The sequence below is a fragment of the Bombus vosnesenskii genome, unplaced genomic scaffold, assembly GCF_011952255.1.
Source record: "Bombus vosnesenskii isolate JDL3184/JDL3185 unplaced genomic scaffold, Bvos_JDL3184-5_v1.1 scf7180000013352, whole genome shotgun sequence".
NCBI classification, from domain to species: domain Eukaryota; kingdom Metazoa; phylum Arthropoda; class Insecta; order Hymenoptera; family Apidae; genus Bombus; species Bombus vosnesenskii.
Window position 1 is genome coordinate 2628567 of NW_022882988.1, and position 21135 is coordinate 2649701.

The window sequence follows — 21135 nt, forward strand, 5'->3', positions numbered from 1 at the left end:
TTAAGATGAATTTCACAATTTATGAAATCGCTTATAATTCTGAATCATTTTAGTTATTATGCCATCTTTAATATGATTAGAGACCACTTATCAATGATGAAACTTCTAATTTTTATATATTTGATATTTCGATGATCGATATTCTGTAATCGCGGAAATAAAAACACGTGTAATAGAAGGATCGACTTATCGATTAAAAGACTCTATTCCTTCATATATATAGTCATATATACATATATGATAACCCATAGAAAATAAAATTCTTTTGTCAATAATCAAACGAAGTAATGTAATAACATTCTTCGCAGATACTAGAATGTTTATAGATAGATTTCTAATATAGAAAGACAAGCAAAGAAGCTTAATCAACAATCGTTCATTCACGTGCCGTCCAACTTGGAAATATAAGAGGGATAGTTTCGCGAGTCGGTGGTCATTCAGTTTGTTCAGTTGTGGCTCAACCACCTAGCTGACAACATGTATTCCTTTATGTTATTTGCAACTGAGTGGTACTCGTTGAAACTTGACAAAATGTCATCCTGAACTGAGAGCTTGCCTAAAGTGAATTGTTAGCATTGCAATTTATCGTGACATTTATTTATTGTTCAACTTTTAATTGTTGTTTCAAAGTGACACATTATCTCCATATATAACTATAGTATAATTCGACAAACAGAATTTGAAGCGCGCGTGATACTTTTGGTAGAATAAAAGATGGCGTGTCCCTTATCAGGTGGTATTGCGTAAGTAATCTTTTAAAAATATTTTCTTGTTATATCGAAATCTATGTAATGCTTGCTAATTCTTGATTTAAATGATGAAATTGTACATTCCTCCGACAATAATCATTTTTTCGATTTAAAAATAAATAATCATCAAAATTAATCGTTATACGAAATGATATCTGTCATTTTGAATCAAATAATTTGCTTTACATTTTGAATTGAATATGCAGTGCTTTAAATAACGTATAAATTAATGAATTTAAATTTAACGATAAAATTGAATTATTTGTTTTTAGAGAAGATCATGAGACTGATCATCAAGAGACTGATCAGTTGGCCGAAGGTTCGGGTATGCTTTACGGTGAATACCTTCGATTGGATAAAATCTTAACCGCACAAAGGTTACTGAGCGTCGAATATAACAAGGAAGTGCATGATGAACATCTTTTTATCATCACTCATCAGGGTAATAATTTTTATCGTTGCAACATTCGTAACAAATTATGGACTATATTATGCAACAGAGGTTTGATTTTATCCATTTGAATCAAAAATCAATTTCCTGTTCTTCTATAGTAATATATGTAGCATAAATATATTACTCATGCCATTAAAAATTATTTCAGGTACTATACTGTCATTCTTAGTTAAAATATCTTATCTAGCTTCTTTATCGTTTTTCAATATATGTTCCAATATTTCATGATATTCGTCTTTTTTTAATAACTTTATAGATAATAGAAATTAGATACTTGCAATTGAATGAAAAAGGATAAAGATAGCACAAGAAAAATGATGAAAGATCAGTTTTCTTCAATTTCGAAACAGTGTTTCAAATAATAATAATAATTGGTATATTCTTTTTAAGTAAAAAGGGCAATACACGAAATTTAATTTGATAAAAAGAATGACTACCAAAGGAATTATATTTTTCTACCTTTAATCCATAGCGTATGAACTCTGGTTCAAACAAATTATCTACGAATTGGACTCGGTCAGAGTACTTTTCAACTCCGAACCAAGCAGCTATGATTTCAATGGTACCTCTAACAATCTCACTGCTCTCCAGAAGACTCGAATTTCCCAAGTTCTGAACGAATCAAGAACGCTGGAAATCTTGAAGAGATTAAACCGCATCGTTCTCATATTAAAAGTAAGCAAAGTCGGAAGTCCTTGAGATAATCCTATCTCATGGATGTTACGATGAAAACGGTTGAACGATAAAAGATTGTTTAAATAAAGAGGAAAATAACGGTAAATAGGTTTCCCGCGCAACGCGCACATCGTCGAGTAATCCTATACTCTAGGAAAAGAAGGCCAGTGGCCATATGTTGACAATGACAGTGATGGAAGGAATGTGAACGACCCTTAATCGGAAGCCAATTAGAGCATTGATATTTATGACAAAGGGTGCTTCAACGTTACATCTAATCACATTTCAAACGTTACCCTTCAAAATTGGCATACGTGCTACTTTACAAATCGCAAGTAGAAAATACTACAAAAAATATTTGAAACTTTCAAGATACGATAATACGCAGATGGCAACACGCATTTGCAGAAACAGACATATCGTTCCATTCTCACGCGACATTTGCATTTTCAATTAATTAAATAACGAAAACTTTTATATTTATCAAATAAATTCAAATAATCAAGGAAAAAATGAAAAATCAAGTTCGACTTGCGCTAATAGGATTTGTTCTCTGTAAACTCATATTTGTTTCCTTTTTATAAGTCACACAAGCTCGTCTGTTTTAAAAACAATATTCTTTAAAATATTGTACGCTTTTTACGATTGTCGTATAATCAAAATCATATGGAAGTTTGCTAAGCGGATCAAGGTTCTTAGCAATGCGACACTTTTTCATTACTATCACTTTTCTCCTCCTCTTTCATGCCGGAATAAGAAAGACTGTGGGAACTGTAGAAATAACAGTAGGATCTAAGTAAGTTAATACCGCTGGACGATATGCGACACCCCGCACTGACACGCATAGATCAGTTAGGTAACAAGCGCATTGGCGCTCTTTCCATACCACAGAATACAGGTGTGGTTACCACGTTTTTTTTCTCGTTCTATTGAAAAATTATGTAGCAGGGTTAAGTAAGTGGGATTTAATACGGGATACAATCGTGTCCTTTCAAAGCTGCTATTCAAAATGATGTTTCCACCAGAAACCATAACAAGATTAGTATTTGGGTTACGACCATATTCAATGTTATTGATTTTTTATTTCTCTTTCATGTCTCTGTTTTTAAATTTGATTATTAGAATAACTGTAAAAAAGTTATCACTACCCATCTTAATGATTACTTCTTCCTCGTACGATAGGAGCGTAAACGCGGAAACCATATAAATGCAAGTACGGTTGCTTAGACGTAGACTCGGTAAGATCGATTGAACGTCTGTATACAAAGACAATAAATAGACCTTAAAGGTGTACATATTTTCGATATTGAAAATGTCTAATATTCAAAAGATGACATTCTTCGATATTCATACGAACATGTATCTTCCAGTTGCTAGTGGACCAAGTAACAATTTTGGAAACCATGACGCCGCTGGATTTTATGGCATTTAGAGACTACCTATGCCCAGCTTCGGGTTTTCAATCGCTACAGTTTCGTTTATTGGAGAATAAGTTGGGTGTGAAACAGGAGCACAGAGTCAAGTATAATCAAAGTTACGCCAGAGCGTTCGGAAGGGATCCAAAAGCTATCGAAGCGATTAAACGTTCGGAAGATGAACCTAGTCTCAGTTGCCTTGTTCAGAAATGGTTAGCAAGGACACCAGGTCTAGAACCTCATGACTTTGATTTCTGGGGAAAATACAAAAAATCTGTCGAGGAACTCCTCGTCGAGCAGGAGCAACTTGCTCAAGTAATCATTTGCTTTACGTGTGGTATGCAAATAACTTTATTTTGGAGAAGCGCTAATACTCCTCGTTGTTTTCATAGAAACATACAAAGGAACAAGTCAGAAATTATCATTTGGCAAATGTACGTTCTCGGAAAGCAGTATTCGAGACGATCTTCAACGAATCTCTTCATAATGCGCTCGTATCTCGAGGAGAGAGAAAATTCGTGTTCGGCGCTCTTCAAGGTGCGGTGATGATTACGTTATACCGCGATGAACCAAGGTTTAGTCAACCTCATCAAATTTTGACCGCATTAATGGATATCGATTCTCTAATTACCAAATGGAGGTGTAAGAAAAAGTATTTACTTGATCTAAGCCTTTTATAAGTGGGTAAAATACTTGAATTTCTTTTTTGCCCGCCAGATAATCACGTTCTGATGGTTCAAAGAATGATTGGTTCCCAACAACTTGGAACCGGAGGATCTTCGGGATATCAATACTTAAAATCTACTCTAAGGTTGGTATATTTATTTATATGTTTTTATGAAAAATATTCTAAATGGCGTGTTTCATTAATAACTTATATTTTTCGTTGATAGTGACCGGTACAAAGTATTTTTAGACTTATTTAATTTGTCCACATTTTTGATCCCTCGCCATATGATTCCGCCGTTAACGAAACAAATGAAGACAAAATTATCCATTGACTGTAACGGATGGAATCCTGATGATAATCAAAACTCTGGATGTACAGTGGATGATACATAGAAAAATAAGACTCGATACCATGAATGTTAAGATACGTAAGTAGGATGGGTAATGAAGTATCAAACGCATAAATATAGAAACGACGACATAAATCTCTATTTTATTTTATTTTACTTTAACATATATATTAGAATATTTGTAAAAAATATACAAATGGCCGCAATTGTATAACAAATATTGGAAATACAATCTTACGAATGTTATTGTTATTAATATTATAGTCGCTTTCTAACACATTTATACATCTTAGGATCGATATATAAAATACTTTTTTCAAACATCTCCATTTATATCGATCACCTTAAAGAATATCTAATGACGAAACTTGATTCGCTATGCCTGTTAACAAAAAAAAAATTCGATATAAAATTAATAAGTTTACATTATGTGTAAATACAAGATAAAAAACCCATACCGCATAAATTATTGCCTATTCCTATGTACATATAACCTTTATCGCCGAAGTTTGTTCCCCATGAATTTTTTATAATATAATGTGGTATGGCAGCTGATTTGTCGTATCCTACTATCTGCACAGCGTGATTCAGATTATCAAAGGAACTATCACAGTGATATTGTATTACACCGCCTAAATAATTTTGCCAAGATAAAGCGTTTACTGCTGCCGCCACTGGTCCATGAGTGGCCACTGTTATCAACAGCTCATCTTCTGCATCTACAAAACTAAAATCCGTTAAACCTTTAATCTTCTTAACGGCAAACGCTTCAAGCGAATATTATTCGTTATAGATTCTAGATAACAGCTATTTAGTTAACAAATAAATGAAAACTTTTTATCCAAATTTTAATTTAGCAAAATTTGATTAACTTTTCAAATAACTTTTCATTCAATTAGATTCGTAAGAAGAAGCTATGATTCGCATACATGTCATACAAATAACACTAACCGGTTAGCTTATGTAAGAAAGACATTTATAGCTAATTATACATGTACAAAACAACACACATTTATGCCATAATACGTTACGTCTCATTTTTTTATCGATTGAGAATGTCTAATACTTAAATATAATCTTTCATTTGAAATTGTTAATGTCATGCAGTATATAATGCAATTTTCTTACTTATCACAATTAAAATCCCGTATTTTTACACCGGATGCCTTGTCTATCATTCTGCAACAACAGTATCTTAAAATTAATTGTTGTCCGTATTCCATATCCTTTAAATATATTTTTATTTATTTCAATATACTTACTTCCCGAGTTTACACATACTCGTCTTTCCTACAAGCGGATAAGTTGATTCTTGAAATATTTGAACTTTAAACGCTAACAACCACGAGAGCAAGCTACATATGTCCCCACCTTCGCATCCAAAATTACTGTTTTTCGCACAGTCAATCATCTGTCAAAGAAATCAGAAAAAAGATTTTTACCTTCATTTTTTACCTCAATTAAGAACATATATTAAATATCCTACTTCTTGTACGCTCAGCATATGCAAAGTTCCATTTTTGATTGCATACATCGATTCAACCACTTCAACGGTACTGAAAGCCCAACAAGCACCACAAGATCCTTGATTTCGTACTGGCGTAATTACTCCTTTATCTCTCCAATCGAATCTCAAAGGTATACTAACCGATTTTTTCACCCGGTTAGTAGATTGTAACAAATGATGTCGGCGATGATAAGATTCATTCACGTGCTTCTCTCCTAATGAATTATTTATTTATTCACATTAAATATCTATGCCGTATCATGACTTGTTTGTTTATATCAATGTAATGAAATCAATATCACAAAATTTTTAGTATGAGCTTGTTTTAATTTGAATTTCGTGTTTCAAGATTGCTTTTAAAAAATCGCGTTACTTTCAAAAGATTTTATTGCTCACCCCGTGCTGGTAAGTCAGGTAAGAGAGTTAGCGACAGAAATTCATCTTCTGACATATCAGAAAATTCAGTAAGTCCATAATAAGCGCTTTCTTGTGATGGTCGAAGACCATTCATCTTTTCTATATGCCGCAACGACTTCTGTAATAGAAACATAATTAACTTAATGTGCTTTTTTCAGTTTCAGTTTAGTTTGAAAAGATAATTTATTGTTTCCTTTATTTTGTCATACACGTGCGTTCTATTATGAGCACTGGATAACTTTTAGTTTGATCAAACATGATGTTGCTTGATAATAACTTCTGAATTTTATAATTGATTCTCAATTCTGTAAACATACTTAATATTACGTTATCAAACTGGTCCATTTTTTATCTAAATGAATATCATCATTTCGAAAATTTATAGACAAAAAAAAATAGATAAAAAAATAGATAAAAATAAAACAGAAATGATCCGTAAGGACGCGGGAAATTTTCAAAACCTACACCCAGTAACGAATGTGACATAGCCAATACTTACAATCATGCGAATTATTTTACCGATTATATAGTAGTTTCACAAACAGTAATCTCTAGTAGCTTACCAGAAATCGCTTAAACCGTTCCTCGTATTCCGTTGGATCGTTTCTATAAGATTTATTATAGCGCATGACATAATTCTGAAAAAGCTTAAGATCTCCGTTGCTAGTATCAGGGCTCACCCTAATGGGTATCGCCAAAAAGCATAAACTCACTACCAACACTATAACTGCCACTGTCCTCCACTCCATATCGAGGGTACAAGATAATTACGAAGCAAGGTACTTCACGACAAAGCAACAAAACCTATACACATGTATATCTTTATTGCATCACTCAATATAATGTACGTATATAACGTTCATATAAAGGTGTATCACAATATGTATGAGTATGTCGATAACACCAGGACCGTAAGAAATAAATTTAATTAGTATCATAATGGTGGTCAATATCTTCATAATTTCCGAATGAAGAAGAGTAACTGACAAATACAATATTTATACATTTGCAATAGTTATTTATATATCATGTTATTCCAAAGTGTTCTTTCATTACATTTATGCTGTTACATTACTGTTTTACGTAAAATTGTGCTCAACAATATGTTTGTCCCTTTTTTACATACAAACAAGTAACACGTTAGGGGTAAGCGTTATCCAGTGAACTTATCGTTTAACGACATGCATATTTCTTATAAGATAATTATTCCAAAGAATGCGTTTAGATATTTCGCTGTATATTGTATACAAAAAGTACGTTTGAAAAATCTAGTGTTTTTCTTAACTTCCTTCTATTCTCATGAATCTACTAATAATATTAAACTATTCCGATTTTAATTTTCTTATATTGTAAAAAAATGTTAACATTTTTTTGTGAAAAAGGGACACCTGTTGTAGATATTTATAACCAATGTCTTTTTACCAGGAACATTAATTTAAAGCTCGCATGATATCATGTACAACGTGCTAAAGTATTATTTCCGCTTCCAGTTGTGCCTTTTCCGTCTTCGACTCCTATCGTGTTCTCAGTGTCAAACATGGACGGCCGTTCTATCTCGAAAAAAAGAAAGGTTTGTTATATTTTCATAATTTATGTTTAATGATTTGTGAAGATATGATGTCCGTTATGATAATTAAAATTATATATGGAATATTTTGTCCAAAAACAAACATAAATGACGTATGAAATGAATACATCGTGGTGTTTTCGTTTGATACACGTAACCTACACCATGTGTCTCAAACATTTTTAATATTCCTTGGACATTGAAATAATTTATGTGCATTATCATATTAAACGAAATATGTTAGCCAATGTTCTACTTTACATTCGGTTAAATTACGTTTATATTAATAGACGCGTACTTACTTGTTAATTTACAACCTTTTAGAATCGTGTATATTAAATGTAATTACCTCTGTTTCTTAGTTTGTCGGAGACGGTGTCTTCAAAGCAGAATTAAACGAGTTTTTAACTCGTGAACTTTCGGAGGATGGCTACTCAGGGGTAGAGGTACGTGTTACTCCCCATCGAACAGAGATAATATTGCTGGCAACGCATACGCAGAGCGTTCTCGGGGAAAAGGGTCGAAGAATAAGAGAATTAACTTCTGTGGTTCAGAAGCGATTTAACTTTAAAGAAGCACAGAACATCGAGTTGTATGCGGAGAAAGTTGCGACTCGTGGTCTTTGCGCTATCGCGCAAGCTGAATCTCTGCGTTTCAAGTTAATTGGAGGTTTAGCTGTACGAAGGTTAGTTTAAACATTTATATAATTTATGTAAACTTCTCGTACATAAATTGTACTATTTCTATGCAATTACAGAGCCTGCTATGGAGTTCTCCGCTTCATTATGGAATCAGGAGCAAAGGGTTGCGAAGTGGTTGTTAGTGGCAAATTGCGTGGACAGAGAGCAAAGTCCATGAAATTTGTTGATGGTTTGATGATTCATTCTGGAGAACCAACCAACGAATATGTAAATACAGCAACCCGTCATGTCCTGCTTCGACAAGGTATGTTTGGCAAAAAATTAATGATAAAAACAGGTTCTAACTTAATTTGTTATTTCTTGTTAGGTGTACTTGGTATCAAAGTGAAGATTATGCTGCCTTATGATCCTCATGGCAAGACAGGCCCTAAAAAACCTCTCCCAGATTCTGTGTCGATTGTTGAACCAAAAGATGAAGTGTTTCCTTCACAACCAACATCTGAAGTGAAAGCATCGAAGGATTTGCCACAACCAATACCACTTGCGGTGTAATTTATATACAAATGTTAAATAAACTTTATTCTAAATAGCTTTTGAGGATAATTTTTAAATGACATTCATTTGTAATAAAATTATTTTAAACTATCTTTGAAGAATAACTATGACTGAGACAATTATCCACTGCTAAATATCGCTTTATCAGGAAATCCTTGGAATGACCCATATTTGTGTGAATTAATGAAAAAATTAGTTAATATGCTTTTGATACTAATTGATTCTTTCCCGAATAAAGTGGAGGGGGTCAGTGTAAACTATCAAAGACGCTTTAAAAAATATGAAGATATATCTGGTGATACAAAATATTACATATTATGTTATAACATATAAAGTGTCCCCTGTTTTTAATTCACAGAGTTTTAAAGTAAATACATTTATACATGTAAAAATTAAAATATATAAAATGATCTGTCTTCTATTGTAACTCACATAAAAAAGATATTTATTCTTTTACAATAGTTCTTTATATATCATGTTATTCCAAAGTGTTCTTTTATTACATTTATGTTGTTACATTACTGTTTTATGTAAAATTGTGCTCAACGATATGTTTGTCCCTTTTTTACATACAAACAAGTAGCACGTTAGGGGTAAGCGTTATCCAGTGAACTTATCGTTTAACGACATGCATATTTCTTATAAGATAATTATTCCAAAGAATGCGTTTAGATATTTCGCTGTATATTGTATACAAAAAGCACGTTTGAAAAATCTAGTGTTTTTCTTAACTTCCTTCTATTCTCATGAATCTACTAATAATATTAAACTATTCCGATTTTAATTTTCTTATATTGTAAAAAAATGTTAACATTTTTTTGTGAAAAAGGGACACCTGTTGTAGATATTTATAACCAATGTCTTTTTACCAGGAACATTAATTTAAAGCTCGCATGATATCATGTACAACGTGATAAAGTATTATTTCCGCTTCCAGTTGTGCCTTTTCCGTCTTCGACTCCTATCGTATTCTCAGCGTCAAACATGGACGGCCGTTCTATCTCGAAAAAAAGAAAGGTTTGTTATATTTTCATAATTTATGTTTAATGATTTGTGAAGATATGATGTTCGTTATGATAATTAAAATTATATAAGGAATATTTTGTCCAAAAACAAACATAAATGACGTATGAAATGAATACATTCGCGGTGTTTTCGTTTGATACACGTAACCTACACCATATGTCTCAAACATTTTTAATATTCCTTGGACATTGAAATAATTTATGTGCATTATCATATTAAACGAAATATGTTAGCCAATGTTCTACTTTACATTCGGTTAAATTACGTTTATATTTATAGACGCGTACTTACTTGTTAATTTACAACCTTTTAGAATCGTGTATATTAAATGTAATTACCTCTGTTTCTTAGTTTGTCGGAGACGGTGTCTTCAAAGCAGAATTAAACGAGTTTTTAACTCGTGAACTTTCGGAGGATGGCTACTCAGGGGTAGAGGTACGTGTTACTCCTCATCGAACAGAGATAATATTGCTAGCAACGCATACGCAGAGCGTTCTCGGGGAAAAGGGCAGAAGAATAAGAGAATTAACTTCTGTGGTTCAGAAGCGATTTAACTTTAAAGAAGCACAGAACATCGAGTTGTATGCGGAGAAAGTTGCGACTCGAGGTCTTTGCGCTATCGCGCAAGCTGAATCTCTGCGTTTCAAGTTAATTGGAGGTTTAGCTGTACGAAGGTTAGTTTAAACATTTATATAATTTATGTAAACTTCTCGTACATAAATTGTACTATTTCTATGCAATTACAGAGCCTGCTATGGAGTTCTCCGCTTCATTATGGAATCAGGAGCAAAGGGTTGCGAAGTGGTTGTTAGTGGCAAATTGCGTGGACAGAGAGCAAAGTCCATGAAATTTGTTGATGGTTTGATGATTCATTCTGGAGAACCAACCAACGAATATGTAAATACAGCAACCCGTCATGTCCTGCTTCGACAAGGTATGTTTGGCAAAAAATTAATGATAAAAACAGGTTCTAACTTAATTTGTTATTTCTTGTTAGGTGTACTTGGTATCAAAGTGAAGATTATGCTGCCTTATGATCCTCATGGCAAGACAGGCCCTAAAAAACCTCTCCCAGATTCTGTGTCGATTGTTGAACCAAAAGATGAGGTGTTTCCTTCACAACCAACATCTGAAGTGAAAGCATCGAAGGATTTGCCACAACCAATACCACTTGCGGTGTAATTTATATACAAATGTTAATAAACTTTATTCTAAATAGCTTTTGAGGATAATTTTTAAATGACATTCATTTGTAATAAAATTATTTTAAACTATCTTTGAAGAATAACTATGACTGAGACAATTATCCACTGCTAAATATCGCTTTACCAGGAAATCCTTGGAATGACCCATATTTGTGTGAAATAATGAAAAAATTATTTAGTTAATATGCTTTTGATACTAATTGATTCTTTCCCGAATAAAGTGGAGGAGGTCAGTGTAAACTATCAAAGACGCTTTAAAAAGATGCGAAAATATATCTAGTAATATGAAATATTACGTATTATGTTATAACATATAAGGTGTCTATTTTTAATCCACTGAGTTTTAAAATAGATGCATTTATACACGTAAAAATGAAAATGTTATATGAAATAAGTTACAAAGATAAGAATAACTGTTAGAAAGAAAAATTTAAAAAATTGAAACCACGAAATTTAACATTTTATATGTTACAACTTAATACACGTTAATGAATATTTTCATAGTTCTCTCCATATATTATAATGCAAATTTAATTATTGTTTAATAACTAAGTAACAATATTGGAATTATAAGAACTGAAAAATACAATACATTAGATTAAATTTTAAATATATTCACTGTATGGAACACATTGTACTATGCACTCATTTAAATTCTATATGATTTAAAAGTACATAATTATAATCTTATTGCAGATCGATATTAGAGATCATGAAATATTAAAAATTCAATTATTATAATTATTTATTTATATACTTAGTTTGGTGTTTAGTAAATAAATCCTAAATCTAATTCCTTAATAAACTGTATGAAACAGTCCCCAAAAACCTGTTATCATTTACGATCAAAAAGGGGCACAAATATTAATTAAAATTTTTAAATATTTGGTATTTCTCATATTCATTTTGAATAACAGATCATAAGTTTGTTGTTTTTTACATTTGCACTCAATTTGTCATTCATTTATATGAAATTATTATTACATGGACCCTAGAACCCTAGGAAATTTGTTTTTATAATTTAATACACTTGTTTTAACTGAAAAATTACTGACGCACAGGAGCCATTTGTTGTGTAAGTGATAATAGACCTTCAATTATTCGTCGCACTATAACTGGCATTGTTGGTTTCCTTGAGACTGAACTTAGCCCATTTCTGATTTCATAGAAAACATTACGGGTGAAAGGATTTCTTTGTGACGCGAGACGGAATTTTAAGAATTGGAAATAAATAAATGGTGTCAATAAACCGGCACGTCCCCTGTAAGTAGTTGCTTTTATAAATTATTTGTATATCTAATTTCAGAAAATTAATAAATGTTAATACGTACGTAAATACAAGAAGTACTGTGAAAGGTAAGATGATTATCTCAGATAATGCACAAAGTCGCAAAATATTTCGTGATTGAAACTCCACCAGAGATATTAACAGGCGTGCTCCCCACCAGCTATTTTGTCCTAAACACTTAATTAAAAAAGAACAAAATAACTACTAGTTACCACAATGATGACTGTGCATCATAGAGTTATGTTAGCATGATATGACTCAGCATTGAAAAATAAAATCTTTTTACTTACATCAAGCAATGTAAGAGAACCACTAGCAAAATGCATCAATGCAAATAAAAATATAGGAGTTAACACCACTAATTAATAATTGAGGAAAAATAATTCTATTACATTTTGTGACAAATCTATCTAAGCCAAGAAGTGTCTTACTTTATATCTATTATCATATAAAAAGGATACATGTAACAGGAGCAGTATAGAGGAATATTAAAGAATAAAATAAATAATGGCAGGAATCTTCAATAAATAAATGTTCCAAAAATTGTCGATTCAATTGAACATGTGGCACTCTCTGGTGCAGGCGTAGTGCACTAGTTGCTGCATTACTCATTAATACTTTATAATAAATATTATAAGAATTACTGAAATATAAAATACAAAATTTAATTTTCTGATTCATATGATAAAATAATTTGTAACAACATACCCAAATATTGGAATGATATAACCAATAGTAAATATAAGAGTGAAAAGTCTTGTAACCCATAATCCAACTTTAATCTTATTATCAATGATGTGTTGCTTCAAAGCAAACCAGCCTTTCTCCATGTGTACTGAAGTATCTTCTGGTGTTGCACTTGTAGTATCTGCCATTCTGTATATTAAAAATAATTCAAACGTTACAATTTCTAGATTCTGTATCATTTATATGAAATCTTTCACATTTTCATTACATTTAAAATAATTATTGAAAAACACATTCAAAAATATGGCAAAAATATGTAAATCGCGTCCTATTTTCTAAAGTGAAAGCAACTAATTTGAATAAAATGTTAAATATAGAATACCTCATATATAGGTTAAAAATTTATTAGTTTTACTATTACTAGGAAAAGTTTTAAATCCTATAAGGTATAAACAAAAGTGAATGCTTTTAGGAAATATTTAACCCAATTTTTTTATTAGGTATCAAAATCCTATTTACAAACTATATTCTGTATCAATGAATTATTTTTCAGTTGTAATCATTTAAATGGTACTTACTTTGTAATTAAACGCTTGTTCACTAAATAGAAAAACTTCAATTTCTACAAACACTTGCATAAACGAAAATTGCAATGAATACAATAACGTAGTGCATCTGCGTAAATTTGCTACCTACATATGTATAATTTCCTCAGATATCTTAATAATTACTTTGAGTTTCGAGTTAAAGATTTCTAACTTCTCTGATAGATGGTGTGGATGTGGTTATCCGTTACCTACCGCACTCTACTGGTATTTTATTGAATTATAAAACAATTGGTTTTTGAAGAAAAAAAATACGCTATGTAAACGGTGTTTTTATTTTAACATTCTTTACATTTTAGAAATAATAACTTTTACCGATGCATTCATTACGTACATTATCTGCAACGTAAATACATATTTATTAGTATATTATTATAGCATAAGTAATCATTTATCTTAATTTGTAATTAATTTTGATTTTTAACTACACGCATTGATGTTATATGCACTTGTGTTTTAATAATTCAAAAAAATTATTGCGATCTATAGATATGCATTTTTAATCAATCTTTATTAATGAAGATGTATTATAGATTGAAGGATATTTTTGAGAATTAGAAGGTTATGAGATATTTTAATTAAAAATGAATACTTTACAACACATTATTCGTGGGAACGATAATAAAAAGAGCATTTGACTCTTATTTATTAGTAAATTCGATTTAAGTAAGGAAATATGATTTGTAAAACGCTTTTTAATCATTTTTTAATAAGCAATAACCGTAATATCATAATCGTAAATTGTGATATTACAGTTATCGTTTAAATTAAATAAATATTAAAGTAATACCTAATGAAGATATATTTCCTTTATAATTAATATAAAATTGAAATTAATGTTTTTATTGAAAAATCGAATTATATGATGTAATATACACGCTCATGAACACATCTGAAAAACATTCTTCATTTACACTTAACAAATGCAAAGTATACACTGGAAGTATGAAAATAACGGTACAAATATTTTTAATCTACATACGGAAGTATAAAGGAGCGAAGCAAGAAAACACTCGACTTTTATTTTAACTCGATTCTTTGCTTTACCCGTAATCGTTACTTTAGCACAAGATTTAATTTGTCTTCAAAATTGTAAAAAGAAAATAAATCTTTTTAAATTGCTAAAAGTAAATTTAGAAGAATGCTGCTCATCGGCACGATTTGTACTATAGTTGCAAGTGGTTTCGTGTATCATAAGTTACGACAAAATCGCCCTTCGATAGTCGAAGAATTGTTATGGAACGTAAAATATAATTTACTAGCTATCAAAGACCTCATAAATACATGGATAAAGAGCAAAAGAAATAAAAATGGTAAGTGTTAAATATGTTTGGTGCATTTGTAAAATTTTCTATAGGTTTAAAATTTAGGGTATGACGTGGAAGCAGTATATTAGAATTTATGTCTTTATAAAAAGAAACTGCTGGCAATAAAAATTACAATAATCTGTTAACATTATGTAACTAAATGTATTTTTTAAGAAAAAAATAAAAAACTATTAGTATATATTAATACAAAGTCGATAAATATTAAAATAATATGAAATGTATTAATGAAATGTTTATAATTAATAAGAAATTATGATATTTTGATGTATATATATTTCCTTTCCTTTCTCAAGATTGTTTACCTCAACCAGGAAGAGTTGCAATTGTAACAGGAGGGTCTAGGGGGATTGGAGTTGAAGTAGTAAAAATGTTTTTAGAACTTGATATGGAAGTGATAATTGGTAAGTTTAAAAACTAACTAAGTTCCATTTATTTATGAAATTTATTTCTTTCAATATTTTATATAAATTTTAAAATAAAAAATTTTTCAGCTTGTAGGACACCTTCTGCAGGTGAGAATGCTATTCTTCAAATTAGAGAATCTGGTGTCAAGAGTGGACAAGCAAAAGTATATAAACTTGATAATACTTCTTTGAAGTCTGTAAAGCAATTTGCTATGGAGATAAAAAGAGACTATAAACAGATTCATGTCTTAATTAATAATGGTAACTTAATTAATAAGTAAATAACATAAATATGTAAAAGGTTATTAAATCAAAATTAGTATAATTTTACTATTTGTAGCTGGTGTCATGTTTAGTCCTTATGAAGAAACAATAGATGGCTTTGAAAAACAGTGGTCTGTAAACTATTTATCACATTTTTTATTAACAGCACTACTATTGCCATTATTGAAAATTGGTGGACATCCTGAACGATGTAGTAGAATTGTTAATGTTACTTCCTGTGCTCACCTCTTGGGGGAAGTTAATTTCAATGATGTTAACAACAAGTACTATATTATCATTCTATTTTGCACTTCATATTGGTTCTCTTTTACAATTCATAGATTCATTGATGTAAATTCTTTTCATTAATTAGGAGAAAGTTCCTTACTAAATTTGCATATGCACAAAGCAAATTGGCACAAGAAATATTTACAAAAGGATTACAGCATCTTCTAGAAGAAAAGCAGTATTACATACAAGTTTATTCTGTACATCCTGGAGTAGTATATACAGAACTTTTTATACATTCTTTTATTTGGAAATTGAAATCAATTACTCAATATTTTTTTAAGGTAAATGTATCCAAATGCAGTAAAACTTCGAAGCCCGTTTATAGGAACAAGTTTTTATATACCGTCAGTTATATGAACTCGTAACTGAGTCTCTATCATTTAAACTATGCTCAAGTGTAGTTTCAATTATACATACGCGTATTCTGAAGTCAACATATCCATCTGTTTTGTTTAAATTGATATATAATTTAACACAATTTGGGTTAAAATTGTTGTTCAACTTCAGTTTGAACGTCAACTTCTATTATTGAAGCTCATAGCAGTAGCTCTTATTCAAATTCTACTTTGTCCCTCAAGCGGTTCGGATAAACGAAGTTCTACTGTATTATAATTATAATTAGAATAATAAATTTTTTTTTTAGACTCCCAGACAAGGGGCTACTCCAATTGTCTATGCAGCTGTAAATGAAGCAGTTGAGAATTGTGGTGGTATATATATAGATAATTGTTGTCGCAGTGAAGGTCATCCAGATGCTTTGAATTTATCTATACAAAAAAAATTATTTGAATTATCTCTTCAGCAAGTACAGCTAAATAATTTTTTTCAGTATGTATAGTGAAAATTTAAATTATAGATACTAATCTTATTCACTTTGTACTTAAATGAATTTTATAGTACGAAGTAAATAGTAAAGTTACAATTATACATATATAAATATATATATAACTTAATAGTATAATAATCATATTCATTTGGAAGGAATAACCTTTTAAATGAATGTACATATATTTCTGATTTATTTATTTATGTAGAACATTATTAAGTGAAATTTTGAAGCTTTTACAACAAATTTATATGGCAGGAGAGCGTTGCAAATCTTGCCAATTAAGAATAATATGGAGTATACTTTCTATAACATAATTCATTCTGATACCCAATTGCAATATATTTTAATTTACATTATGTGTATATTAGATATAAAATGTGAACACATTTCATATAAAATAGTTTTATAAATAAAAAATGTTATAAAACGAAACAAAATCGTTTGTCATTTGTTATAGTACCTTTTAAGTCTATTATCGATCAGTTTGTATAACATAGAATATATATTATCTCTATATTTTAGACTACGTTTCAAACAATACACAGGTTCAATATTTTTGTTATAAGACATCTTCTTGTCGAGTTTTGTTTAATCAAATTAAAAATCAGGCTTATTATAATTATCTTTTATCTGTACACAAACTGATATGTTCTTATCAGTATAATTTTATTGTAAATTTTTATGCATGTTTTATATTATTTAAAACTATAAATATTATTGCACAGTAGTTGCGAGTAGACAGTAATTTGAAAATCTACTTACAAACTTTATGCTGTTAAAACAACATAATTATATAAAAATCACAACAACTTTAAGTAATACAATATACAATGTCGTTATATATTTGAAATAAGTTAAATACACTAAATAAAACTTTTTGAAAAATTACATGAAATGTTTTATTATTTCCCTACACATTGTAATCTAATATTAATACAAACTATATGATGTGCAGCTATCAATACAAATACAGATAAACAATTTCAAATATGTTCGTGAAGAATATCCATACATGATTTTATTTTATAAGTATTCAACTTTTAAATTGTGTGAAATATAGAAAATAAATACATAATGTACATATATTTAATTTTCTTAATGAAAACTTATAAAGAGTGGAGGTGACCCATTATGTAATAATGTAATCATAAAAAACATGAGATGGTATGTTATTATTCGTTTTTTGTATTTAAAATATAAAAAGGTATAAAGACTAGAGTGATGTGCTAAAAAATTGTGTTATTGATATAATAGTACGAACAACAAATGTCTTATTTATAAACATAAATACTAATAAAAATCTATAAAATACAACGTCGAACAATGCATAGACGGGACAAGCATTAATTCCGCCAGAATTATAAATAAAATCTTAAAAGATACAACAAAACTTTGGTTGTGTAAATGCTGCTAACATAATCATAATCACACTTATTATAATAAGCAATGATCAAGTAAAAAATTATTCATAATAATTTTTACTATTTATAATAAATAGTACATATATGGAACTTTGCTTTCATTTTAAGTTTCACTTGACTTTTAAAGCAGCAAACATTTTTGTGTATACTGCGGATTTGGAAAAATCTTGGACGATATTAGGCTTACATTTTTTAGTAGAAATCTTATATTTGTAATGACTTCATATTCAGTCACCAAATATGAAATACTTATTTGTACTTTCTGACATAATAAGAATATTATAGAACATATAATAAACTTCCATTTATGGGCACAACATTAAATGTCAAAAAACAGGCGTCCAACTTATTTATTATTCAAATAATGCAATCATAAAATTATAACAAAAAGACTTTAGTTAATATCTATAAGAACACATATGAGAACAAATATTTATCAACATACTTAAACTTCGTTTTAATCTTAAATATTATATATTTTTTGCAACAAAATTGTCAATATAATCTGCATGATATAACACTAGATGCTAACATATAATATCAAAGATGTTCTAATATTAGAATTTTTTTTATTTAGTGGCAGAAGATTGACTAATATTGCATTCAATCCCTGTACTCTATAAAAATTATATGATAGTGTTCTACGTACATATTTAGCAACTGAAATTATGCATTTTCTGAATGACTTAATAATAGATATAAAAGCTAGTTAAGAAAGTCGACTACAACCACAGTTACTTGTATCACCAATTGATGTTGTTTTTCCATTTATAGAAGTTGCATTTGTTTCATATCTAGGTAGTTCTTTACTGCGTGCTTGCTACAATAATATATCAATTTGATTACAGTTAACTCTTCAAATAAAAATTATTTATGAAAGAGATTTGTCATCTTATTACCTCCATAAGTTCAGCTGCTATTTCCATGAATAGCCGTTCTACATTCTCTGCTTCTTTAGCAGAAGTTTCTAAAAAGTACATCCCATGTCTTTGTGCAAAATCTTCTCCTACATGTGTTGGTATTTCTCTGTCTTCTCGATCAATTTTATTACCTAAAGAAATAATTAAATATATATAATATACAGAGTCTGGCTAAATAATGTGTAAAAATAGACACAATATGATTCCTTGTGGATGAAAATATAGAATAAAGCTTTTTGATTTGCTGTTTAGATTTCAAGAAAGTAGAGATTGAAAATTTATCAATATAATATACTTATTATGATTACTTAGACATGGGTAATTCTGGACTAGACAAGACTAAATAATTGACAAGAAGTTACTCTATATGTGAAAATAAGTCAGAAATGTAGAACAAAACTCTTTTAAAGATGCTTTGTTTCAGAGAAAAATAAGTTTGAAAATTTATCATATATGTGTGCTAGACTGATTCTTAACTAAACATGTTCAAACTCTATTTACTTCAGAATAAAGCCTTAAACAGAGAAATTTGATGAAAAATAACATATATTATTTACCTACTAATATCCTAAGAACTTTATTACTTGCATATTCTTCAATTTCTCTTAACCAATCTGGTAAACAATCAAATGTAGGTTGACAGGAAATATCATAAACCAAAATCAAAGCATGAGCTGACCTATAATAACTTTGTGTTATTGAACGAAACCTTTCTTGACCGGCAGTATCCCAGATTTGAAGCTAAAAGAAGAACAATATTAAGTATGCACAGCACAAAATTATTCTGAAAAAGTATATCTGTATATATTGGATGAATCATAATGCATTACATCACATGCATACCTTAACTTTCTCATTTTCTACTTCTACAGTCTTAATCATAAAATCAACACCTATTGTTGCACCCTGGCCTGGGGGAAATAATCCCTATAAGACAAATGTATATATTAATAAATAAGAATGCATATTTAGAGTATTATTTTCTAACTGGACCATCCATATAAGGCATTATCATATCACAAAAACAGATGGAACAGTTTACATAGAAAGTATGTAAATTAATCGAATTTATTTATTATGACAAATTTTTTTATGCTTTTGTTAATAACTAATATGATTTAATTAATCATATAAATGTGTATGCATATATACCTGGGTAAATCTGCGCACGAGGCAAGTCTTGCCGACACCCGCATTTCCTACGAGCACAACTTTAAAGAGAAATTTGTAATCCTCCATCACATTCGTACCGTATTACGGTCAGAAACCCTATGCAAAACTAACGAAGCATCTGCAAGCACGACACGTACAATTTCCGCAAGCGTTCACTGTAACGATGGACCGAAATTTTATAATGTACTTCTTTTTAATGAAATTCACTTTTTTTCATTAACTTTAATGTTCGTGACACTATTCGGTATTTTCTATTTTTACGATTTACCGAATACACAATGTTTCATTTTGATAAAATAAACACAGAAACAAGTACTTAACAGAAATCGTGACTAACTTTCCAGACTTTCTGCCATTCTGTCAAAATGACGTTTTCTCTCGTCCCCGCCATTCAATTATGACGTTATCATGATTTAGAAAAAATACAATTTTGAAGTTGCCTATTGTACATACATATATATGTATAAACTTCAAAATTCCCTATCATTTCTTATTTTATTCTTAAATAATTTTACTCCATTTCGTTTTTTTGTATGTTACAATTGTATAGATAATATTTAAATAATTGTAAAATTAAAAATAATAATTAATAATAGCTATTTGCAATATCATAGGTAATAATGTTATAGATAATATATTTATGAAATAAAAAAATTATTTTACTTATCTATTACAATTAAATAATTAACAGTTAA

The 21135-nt window shown here is 29.8% G+C and overlaps 7 protein-coding genes across 7 annotated transcripts; 4 read left to right on the forward strand and 3 right to left on the reverse strand.

The window, feature by feature from the left end:
• The first annotated feature begins 365 nt into the window (after nt 1–365).
• LOC117236722 (tryptophan 2,3-dioxygenase) lies at nt 366–4568 on the forward strand. The gene is made up of 7 exons (XM_033499915.1): nt 366–743; nt 1022–1191; nt 1676–1878; nt 3249–3608; nt 3686–3935; nt 4011–4104; nt 4187–4568. Exons 1-7 carry the CDS (start codon nt 715–717, stop codon nt 4353–4355), a joined length of 1275 nt encoding a protein of 424 aa, XP_033355806.1. The 5' UTR covers nt 366–714; the 3' UTR covers nt 4356–4568.
• On the reverse strand, nt 4444–7043 carry LOC117236725 (cathepsin O-like). Its single transcript, XM_033499917.1, has 7 exons — nt 6800–7043; nt 6216–6354; nt 5799–6034; nt 5575–5723; nt 5441–5491; nt 4771–5039; nt 4444–4694 (listed from the first exon to the last, which is right to left on the reverse strand). The coding sequence occupies exons 1-7, from the start codon at nt 6983–6985 to the stop codon at nt 4657–4659; spliced, it is 1068 nt and encodes a 355-aa protein (XP_033355808.1). The 5' UTR covers nt 6986–7043; the 3' UTR covers nt 4444–4656.
• Nucleotides 7044–7702: 659 nt separating this feature from the next.
• LOC117236728 (40S ribosomal protein S3-like) lies at nt 7703–9354 on the forward strand. The gene is made up of 5 exons (XM_033499921.1): nt 7703–7806; nt 8166–8488; nt 8561–8748; nt 8812–9003; nt 9087–9354. The coding sequence occupies exons 1-4, from the start codon at nt 7774–7776 to the stop codon at nt 8994–8996; spliced, it is 729 nt and encodes a 242-aa protein (XP_033355812.1). The 5' UTR covers nt 7703–7773; the 3' UTR covers nt 8997–9003; nt 9087–9354.
• A 562-nt stretch (nt 9355–9916) lies between these two features.
• Nucleotides 9917–11478, forward strand: LOC117236727 (40S ribosomal protein S3-like). Its single transcript, XM_033499919.1, has 5 exons — nt 9917–10016; nt 10377–10699; nt 10772–10959; nt 11023–11214; nt 11297–11478. Exons 1-4 carry the CDS (start codon nt 9984–9986, stop codon nt 11205–11207), a joined length of 729 nt encoding a protein of 242 aa, XP_033355810.1. The 5' UTR covers nt 9917–9983; the 3' UTR covers nt 11208–11214; nt 11297–11478.
• A 479-nt stretch (nt 11479–11957) lies between these two features.
• On the reverse strand, nt 11958–13954 carry LOC117236726 (Krueppel homolog 2). Its single transcript, XM_033499918.1, has 6 exons — nt 13784–13954; nt 13227–13394; nt 12980–13161; nt 12809–12876; nt 12562–12695; nt 11958–12491 (listed from the first exon to the last, which is right to left on the reverse strand). The coding sequence occupies exons 2-6, from the start codon at nt 13391–13393 to the stop codon at nt 12278–12280; spliced, it is 765 nt and encodes a 254-aa protein (XP_033355809.1). The 5' UTR covers nt 13394; nt 13784–13954; the 3' UTR covers nt 11958–12277.
• A 72-nt stretch (nt 13955–14026) lies between these two features.
• On the forward strand, nt 14027–17296 carry LOC117236723 (retinol dehydrogenase 12). The gene is made up of 7 exons (XM_033499916.1): nt 14027–14156; nt 14948–15123; nt 15432–15539; nt 15630–15803; nt 15883–16090; nt 16180–16378; nt 16741–17296. Exons 1-7 carry the CDS (start codon nt 14128–14130, stop codon nt 16933–16935), a joined length of 1089 nt encoding a protein of 362 aa, XP_033355807.1. The 5' UTR covers nt 14027–14127; the 3' UTR covers nt 16936–17296.
• Nucleotides 17297–18083: 787 nt separating this feature from the next.
• LOC117236729 (ras-related protein Rab-30-like) lies at nt 18084–20854 on the reverse strand. Its single transcript, XM_033499922.1, has 5 exons — nt 20420–20854; nt 20111–20194; nt 19825–20008; nt 19247–19398; nt 18084–19167 (listed from the first exon to the last, which is right to left on the reverse strand). Exons 1-5 carry the CDS (start codon nt 20504–20506, stop codon nt 19057–19059), a joined length of 618 nt encoding a protein of 205 aa, XP_033355813.1. The 5' UTR covers nt 20507–20854; the 3' UTR covers nt 18084–19056.
• Between the last annotated feature and the right edge of the window lie 281 nt (nt 20855–21135).

Bases quoted from the DNA above. Each gene is read 5' to 3' on its own strand.
- LOC117236729 (XM_033499922.1), bottom strand. From the start codon at position 20,506: ATGGAGGATTACAAATTTCTCTTTAAAGTTGTGCTCGTAGGAAATGCG. The intron at 20,195-20,419 runs GTATATATGCAT...TTTGTCTTATAG, and splicing joins TCGTGCGCAGATTTACCCAG to GGATTATTTCCCCCAGGCCA. The intron at 19,399-19,824 runs GTAAATAATATA...TTATTTCTTTAG, and splicing joins AGTTCTTAGGATATTAGTAG to GTAATAAAATTGATCGAGAA.
- LOC117236726 (XM_033499918.1), bottom strand. From the start codon at position 13,393: ATGGCAGATACTACAAGTGCAACACCAGAAGATACTTCAGTACACATG. The intron at 12,877-12,979 runs GTATCCTTTTTA...ATTATTAATTAG, and splicing joins CTATACTGCTCCTGTTACAT to TGGTGTTAACTCCTATATTT. The intron at 12,492-12,561 runs GTACGTATTAAC...AACTACTTACAG, and splicing joins ACAGTACTTCTTGTATTTAC to GGGACGTGCCGGTTTATTGA.
- LOC117236728 (XM_033499921.1), top strand. From the start codon at position 7,774: ATGGACGGCCGTTCTATCTCGAAAAAAAGAAAG. The intron at 7,807-8,165 runs GTTTGTTATATT...TCTGTTTCTTAG, and splicing joins CTATCTCGAAAAAAAGAAAG to TTTGTCGGAGACGGTGTCTT. The intron at 8,489-8,560 runs GTTAGTTTAAAC...ATGCAATTACAG, and splicing joins GGAGGTTTAGCTGTACGAAG to AGCCTGCTATGGAGTTCTCC.
- LOC117236723 (XM_033499916.1), top strand. From the start codon at position 14,128: ATGCATTCATTACGTACATTATCTGCAAC. The intron at 15,540-15,629 runs GTAAGTTTAAAA...AAAATTTTTCAG, and splicing joins TGATATGGAAGTGATAATTG to CTTGTAGGACACCTTCTGCA. The intron at 16,091-16,179 runs GTACTATATTAT...TTCATTAATTAG, and splicing joins TTCAATGATGTTAACAACAA to GAGAAAGTTCCTTACTAAAT.
- LOC117236725 (XM_033499917.1), bottom strand. From the start codon at position 6,985: ATGGAGTGGAGGACAGTGGCAGTTATAGTGTTGGTAGTGAGTTTATGC. The intron at 5,724-5,798 runs GTAGGATATTTA...TTTCTTTGACAG, and splicing joins ATATGCTGAGCGTACAAGAA to ATGATTGACTGTGCGAAAAA. The intron at 4,695-4,770 runs GTATGGGTTTTT...TTTTGTTAACAG, and splicing joins AATAGGCAATAATTTATGCG to GCATAGCGAATCAAGTTTCG.
- LOC117236722 (XM_033499915.1), top strand. From the start codon at position 715: ATGGCGTGTCCCTTATCAGGTGGTATTGC. The intron at 1,192-1,675 runs GTAATAATTTTT...TTTAATCCATAG, and splicing joins TTTTATCATCACTCATCAGG to CGTATGAACTCTGGTTCAAA. The intron at 3,609-3,685 runs GTAATCATTTGC...TTGTTTTCATAG, and splicing joins AGCAGGAGCAACTTGCTCAA to AAACATACAAAGGAACAAGT.
- LOC117236727 (XM_033499919.1), top strand. From the start codon at position 9,984: ATGGACGGCCGTTCTATCTCGAAAAAAAGAAAG. The intron at 10,017-10,376 runs GTTTGTTATATT...TCTGTTTCTTAG, and splicing joins CTATCTCGAAAAAAAGAAAG to TTTGTCGGAGACGGTGTCTT. The intron at 10,700-10,771 runs GTTAGTTTAAAC...ATGCAATTACAG, and splicing joins GGAGGTTTAGCTGTACGAAG to AGCCTGCTATGGAGTTCTCC.